Source organism: Anneissia japonica, unplaced genomic scaffold, assembly GCF_011630105.1.
Source record: "Anneissia japonica isolate Jap-2015-1 unplaced genomic scaffold, ASM1163010v1 scaffold695_len1296351_cov181, whole genome shotgun sequence".
Taxonomy (NCBI): domain Eukaryota; kingdom Metazoa; phylum Echinodermata; class Crinoidea; order Comatulida; family Comatulidae; genus Anneissia; species Anneissia japonica.
In genome coordinates, this window is record NW_022740852.1 from 928,429 (window position 1) to 935,814 (window position 7,386).

The window sequence follows — 7,386 nt, forward strand, 5'->3', positions numbered from 1 at the left end:
TCTAGTTTATATTGAACATTCAAAGGACCAAGAGAGCATGTGTGTTCTGTTTCAGGAGCAAGAGACGATGTCTGATGACATGTACAAATGGCACTGTTATCTTCTTTTCTTGCTGTTCTTCTCATTTTAATGTCTTTAAATTTTCATTTTATACGTATGATATTCCAGTTTGTATTCCCTTTAAATCACATGTGATTGTTAAACTTATGGGTGGTTGGACACGTTTAGAAACACAAGAAAATGTTAATGCTGATCCAATGGCAGCATCAAGATCATGTCAGAACACATTGAATAAGCTGGAGAAGGTTGTGATAAAACTGTTAGTCTAGCCCTTACTGAACGTTCCTCGATTAGTCCAGTTAATTAGTCCTCGATTTACAGCCAGCGTTGTTAAATTTCCAAACTTAATCTCGTTATGTCCAACTATTATTCGAATATCATCTTCCAGTGTTTGGATCTGAACTCCATCTTTTGACCAAGCAAGATACTTTTGATCAGTCATGGCACTAACTACACAAGAAAATATATGGTCCTTTCCAAGACGAACGTGAGCTTCAAAAAGATGGTCATTGAATTGAACTTTCTCCATTGAGTATTTAATGTATATCGGAATAAAAGTACATAAAATAAACGTCACTAACTGTTTGAAGTGATTTGAAGTGCACTAAGCAATCCGGTAGATACTAGACCTCATTGTCGGTCATTTACTGATTCAATTATTATGAAACACTAAAACAAAATTACTTGAGATAATGAAACTGTTATATAAAGTAATTAGGAATAAAAAGAAGTGATAATCCTAATATTTTGAGCCACAAATAATAAATTGATTTCTATAGTTTTCACACAGGATAATCTTAAAACATAAAATAAAACAACTTATCGGAATGTATTAATCGTTTTCAGTATCAATATAGGTGTAACTATGTGACTCAAGATCATTGGGAACTTGTGAAGCCGTTGAATGTCTCCAATGACCATACACTTCTGTAGTAGGTACACGAGGCAACGAACGATCTTGTATCGTATGTCTTAAAATTACTCCATCTCTAGATTCATAATACACTTCTGGTTGAGTTACTGCTTCTCCTGATGCATTTAAGGTCGCAGTATCATTGTTACGGCACAAACAGTAATGGTAAATAGGAACTAATACAATTAAAACTACGATAAGAACAACACCAGAAGCGATGATAATTACAACATCCAATGATAATCTTATTCCCGCATTTTGTGTTTGATGTTTCTCTCCATTCTTTGTTTTTTCTATTACATTTTCATTTTTGGATGATATTGCTTGATATGCAACCATCATTGTTACAGTGGAAGACTGTTCGCCAATATTATTCCGAGCAGTGCATGTAATACGAGTCCCGTTTTGTTTTATTGTTGGTCGGAATAACTTCAATATTTGGCCCGTTTCATCAGTTGTATATTCACTTTCTGGAATATTAGGAATAAACGTCCACCTGTGGTTCGTAACTGGTGGATTGGCCGTCGTTTGACAAAACACAATTGTTTCACGACCAAGTAACACAGGATTTGTATGTTGAATGATGACTTCTGGTCTATATCGTACATTTAATGGACCAACTGAACATGTGGCAAACTCATTTGGTAACAAACTTGATGATTGTTTGCATATTATAGTGGCTCTGTCATTTTGTTTAGTAACTTTCAACTCAAGCTGTAGATCGACAAGTTTGTCATTATTATGTACTATCATTTTTCCTCCGAGAAGCTTAGATTGTTGCATAAACTTCAAACTCACTTCTGGTTCTATATGTTCTGATGTGCATGATAATGTGATTGTTGATCCTGCCTCAACATTAATATCAGAAACAGAGCAAATAGGATACTGGGGCCTAGGAAGCGAGTTAACAGTTAATATTGCTTCCCGGGAACGCTCGTAAATCTGTCCTGAATGTTTAGACACTACAGCGCAAGTATAAGCTCCTTTATCATTTCGCACTACTCTATTTATAACAAACATAGAAATATTTCCAGTCTCTAAGAGTTCATTATTTCCAATAGTCCATCTCGGCAAATCTTTGTCTGTTTTTATTATTTTTTCTCCATCTTTTGACCACATTAGTTGCTGTTGATTCTGCATACCACTGACGACACATGTAAAAGTATGAGCGTTACCCTCCATCACTTCATCACTTAACGGTGTTTGTTGAAAATTTAAATCACATTGAATCCATCGAAATTGTATGAAAACTATTACAAAAATAAATACTAGAAACATATAACTTACTGACATAATGATATTAGTTTCTTTAATCTTTAGAGCTTCTTTATCTGAGAGACACATTGACTAAATGTCAAAATCACTATCAACTAAATTACTTAAAATATAGCCATTACCTTATTGAAGAAAAATTGTGTTTCCCGTTTACAACATAGTTGTACAGTACAGTACGTGCTGGCTATAGCTACATGATATACCGTAATTATAGTACATTTCTCATTTGCTATAAATTAGTCAGTTACCCTTAAGTAATAACATGCACACATGATGATAAAATTTTATTTAAAAAACAATTATTTTCTTAAACACAATTTTTGTAAATAATGGATGGACTTCAGTTGTAGAATATTGTTGATAATGCTTTAAACGAAATTTATCATTAATTTATTTTTTTGTGATTAAAGATCATTGATTATATTATGCAGAATAATTTTATACCGTCTATTTATAACAGATTATCATGAGAGCAATAGTCATAGGGAATACATAAACATTGTTTTAAATGCCCTATTAGAATACAGGTTCACCAGTACCATCTTTATTTTTTAATATTTTATGAATGATGACTATTAATAATTACTGATGCTTATAACTTACTATTAATCTGTGATATGTAAAACGGTTTACAAAATTTCATAAATAAACTTTAATGTTTTTGTTACAGTGTGTGTAACATTAAACTGTAGATCAACAGTTTGATGTCTTATTAAACATGTCTCAAAGTATTAGTTCTGGAAATGGGCAACGAATCGTTTATTTACATTATTTTGATAGTTATTTATATTAAGCAATGTATGCACAAATAACTTTGGAAGGCAATTACTCAGAATCATATTAATCTTGACTCTAAGGGTGCTGTAATTCACTTTCCAATAACTAGACTTGAAATGTCCAAGTTCAATGAATGACCTCTTATTATAAAGATTATATGCTGAAGTATCTGAAAATACCAATAATTCGAATTTCAATTTTTGCTACAACTTAGCCATTTTGCCACAACATGCCTCAATTGCTTTATAAGTCAATCACTGTCTTTTAATTTTAGTTTTTTATAACCAACTCTTGCCTATGGTATTACGGTTGAAAATTATTGTGGTATTCTTAAGATATATATATAAATATATATATTAAAAATAAGACAAAACTATGTATATTTTATTTAAAGGAACAATTAACATTGAATGAATTTTAGTGTCAGAATTGTGAGTTTTTGCAAAATGTTGTTACTCATTCTCAGTATCTATATAGGTGTAACTATGTGACTCAAGATCATTAGGAACTTGTGAAGCCGTTGAATGTCTCCAATGACCAAACACTTCTGTAGTAGGTACACGAGGCAACGAACGATCTTGTATCGTATGTCTTAAAATCACTCCATCTCTAGATTCATAATATACTTCTGGTTGAGTTACTGCTTCTCCTGATGCATTTAAGGTCGCAGTATCATTGTTACGACACAAACAGTAATGGTAAATAGGGACCAATACGATTAAAACTACTATAAGAACAACACCAGAAGCGATGATTATTACAACATCCAATGATAAACTTATTCCCCTATTTCTCGTTTGATATTTCTCTCCATTCTCTGTTTTTTCTGCTACATCGTCATTGTTTGATGATATTGCTTGATATGCAACAATCATTGTTACAGACGAAGTTTGTTCACCAATATTATTAGCAGCAGTACATGTAATACGAGTCCCGTTTTGTTTTATAGTTGGTCTCAATAACTTCAATATTTGTCCCGTTTCATCAGTTATATAATCGTTTTCTGGAATAGTAGGAATAAACGTCCATCTGTGGTTCGTAACTAGTGGATTGGCCGTCGTTTGACAAAACACAATTGTTTCACGACCAGGTAATACAGGATTTGTATGTTGAATGATGACTTCGGGTATATAACGTACATTTAATGGACCAACCGAACAAGTGGAAAAATCATTTGGTAACAGGCTTGATGATTGTTGGCATATTATAGTGTCTCTGTCATTTTTTTTAGAAACTTTTAATTCAAGCTGAAGAATTACAAGATCGTCATCATCTTGTACTATCATTTTTCCTCCGAGAAACTTCGATTGTTGCATGAACTTCAAATTTACTTCTGGTTCTATATTTTCTGAAGTGCATGATAGTGTGATTGTTGATTCTGCCTCAACATTAATATCAGAAACAGAGCAAATCGGATACTGTGGCTTAGGAAGCGAGTTAACAGTTAATATTGCTTCCCGGGAACGTTTGTAGATCTGACCAGATAGTTTAGACACCACCGCGCAAGTGTAAGCTCCTTTGTCATTTCGAGCAACTCTATTTATAACAAACATAGTGATATTCCCAGTATTTCCAACCGTCCATCTAGCCAAATCTTCGTCAGTTTTTATTATTTTCTTTCCATCTTTTAACCAAATCAGTTGCTGCTCATTCTGCATACCACTGACGATACACGTAAATGTATGAGCGTTGTTCTCTTTCACCACATCACTTAATGGCGTTTGTTGAAAATTTAAATCACATTGAATCCATCGAAATTTAGTGAAAACAATAACAGATACAAGATACATATAACTTACTGACATAATGACATTAGTTTCTTTATTCAAAAATTCCCTAGAACATCGTGATCTTGAGAGAAACATTGAACAATGCCCAAATCACTATAACTAATATATGTTTTTAAATATTCATAAACCCTATTGAAGAAAAATTGTGTTTACCGTTTGTAATATAGTTTAAATGTAAAGCCTGGCTATGATCATGTGATGAACCGTATTTATAATACAATTCTCATTTTTTTGCACTTAAGTAATAACATACACACATGAAAGCTAAAATATATTTTAATAGGCAATGCGTTAAAAACTCTTTCTTAAACATTCTATTGGAATACAGCACGGTTCAACAGTATCATTTTTACGTTTGAATGTATTCATAAATGAGTTGATGTATGAACTAAAATGAAGCAAAAAAAAAAAAAATAGTATATACAACAAAAACTAACCCATGGAATATAAGTTTTAAGTATAATTACACTTAAAAAAAAAAACTAAAAGAAAAACTTTATATTACATAATTGATTAGTCGTTTTCTGTATCAATATAAATGTAACTATGTGACTCAAGATCATTGGGAACTTGTGATGCTGTTGAATGTCTCCAATGACCATATACCTCTGTAGTAGGTACACGAGGCAATGAACGATCTTGAATCGTATGTCTTAAAATTACTCCTTCTCTAGCCTCATAATACACTTCAGATTGAATTACCTCTTTCCCTGAAGAATCAACTGCTGTTGTGTTATGATTACGACACAAACAATAATGGTAGACTGGAACTAAAACAACAAGTACAACAATAATAACAACGCCGGCAACGATGATAATAACAACATCTAGGGATAAATGTATGTCTTTATTGATGCCTTCAAATTGACTACCGGTCGATTCACCTGTAGTATGTTCATTTTCGAAATCCACTTGAGCCACCTGTAAAATTATTGAAGAGGACACATGGCCTATACTATTTGTAGCAACACATGTTATATTAGTTCCAGATTGTTTGATCATTGGATTTAAAAGTTTCAAAATTTGTCCTGTTTCATCTATGCTATACTCATCAGCAGGAATATGTGGGTCAAATAACCATTGATATTTCGTGACAGGTGGATTAGATGAAGTCTGACAGAATGCAATCGTCTCTCGGCCAGGCAAAGTTGGGTTTGCGTGTTGAATCATAGCCTCCGGCTTATACAAAATTTCCAAAGGCCCTACTGAACATGTTGTGAAATTGTTTGTTTTGTTTGTTGTCAAAGGTGATACTTGTTTACAGGTAAAAACAGCGTTGTTATATTCTTTTCTGGCAGTTACACTAAACACCAAAGATATGTTTTTTCCTTCTTCTTTTAATATTGTTACTTGATCCTCGATACCTATCGAATGAATCCAACTCAAAGTTACTGGAGGCTGTACTTTTTGAGATAAACATGACAATGTAACCATAGATCCAGCGATAAAAGTTGATGTTGGTACAGAGCAATACGGATACTGAGGTGAAGGTAGTGAATGAACAATGAGAGTCGCTGTCCGTGATTGAATAATAGTTTTAGAGTTCGATTCCTGTACAATAGCGCAGTGATATTGGCCTGCATCGGCTAGAACAACTCCAGTTATCAGAAGTATACTGCTTGGTTCATTTTCTTTACTTTGTATTGAAATTCTCGTTCCTGTATTAATTGGTCGTCCGTTTTTATACCATTGAAATGACTGGCCATTTTCAAGCTTATCGATGATGCAAGGAAACCAATGAGTATTTCCTTTAACTGCATAATTGTCCGAAGGCTGAGCTATGAATTTCGGTCCACAAAAAGATTCTTTTAAATAAGAAAATGAAAGTATAATGAATATCATATTTCGACTCATCATACATGGTATTCGAATAACAGTAATGAACAAACGGTACGGTTCCATACGAAGCCAACCTGAATTCATTTTTGCTTTACTGCACTCAAACCTATGACGTATTATTATTTTTAAAATGGTACACCCATAATTGTATTGTGTTACTCGTATTCTTCAATGCAAAGAAATGTTCCTCAGATCATCATCGAAGTTAGCCCGGGAGTACAGGATAGTTAGTTTGTTTTTCAATTCAAATATGTTAAAAGTAATATTAGTTCTTCTGATCATTCAAGACAGTCTTCTTAAATTACGTAATTAATATAAAACTTAATTGAAATGTGTTTTTATGCAAATGCATTTAACAAGTCAAAAATTTACTACCATAGTTATAGTTAAAGTATTGTCGATTACAAAGAAAATGATCAATCATACATAGTACCTGTGTAAGTATATGTATATATATTATGTAATATATAATATATACATATATATATAATATTATATAACTATTGAATGGTTGATGGTCTTAGCCAACATATGGCACTTTTAAAATTGTTAGTTTCAAACAATTAGAATATACAACTTATATTGATATTGTAACTGTAAGAAACTAATCATATCTTGCTTTATTACAATATCAATATAAGTTGTATATTCTAATTGTTTGAAACTAACAATTTTAAAAGTGTCATATGTTGGCTCAGACCATCAACCATTCAATAGTTATATAATATTATA

General features: G+C 32.4%; 3 protein-coding genes across 3 annotated transcripts; all 3 read right to left on the bottom strand.

Moving 5' to 3' along the window:
• Positions 1–775: 775 nt before the first annotated feature.
• LOC117118371 (cell adhesion molecule 3-like) lies at positions 776–3,162 on the bottom strand. The gene has a single exon (XM_033262947.1). The coding sequence runs from the start codon at positions 2,315–2,317 to the stop codon at positions 893–895; it is 1,425 nt and encodes a 474-aa protein (XP_033118838.1). The 5' UTR covers positions 2,318–3,162; the 3' UTR covers positions 776–892.
• Positions 3,163–3,332: 170 nt separating this feature from the next.
• Positions 3,333–4,906, bottom strand: LOC117118442 (neural cell adhesion molecule 1-like). Its single transcript, XM_033263037.1, has one exon. It carries the CDS (start codon positions 4,888–4,890, stop codon positions 3,478–3,480), a length of 1,413 nt encoding a protein of 470 aa, XP_033118928.1. The 5' UTR covers positions 4,891–4,906; the 3' UTR covers positions 3,333–3,477.
• Positions 4,907–5,289: 383 nt separating this feature from the next.
• On the bottom strand, positions 5,290–7,244 carry LOC117118443 (synaptogenesis protein syg-1-like). Its single transcript, XM_033263038.1, has one exon. It carries the CDS (start codon positions 6,736–6,738, stop codon positions 5,329–5,331), a length of 1,410 nt encoding a protein of 469 aa, XP_033118929.1. The 5' UTR covers positions 6,739–7,244; the 3' UTR covers positions 5,290–5,328.
• Positions 7,245–7,386: the final 142 nt, after the last annotated feature.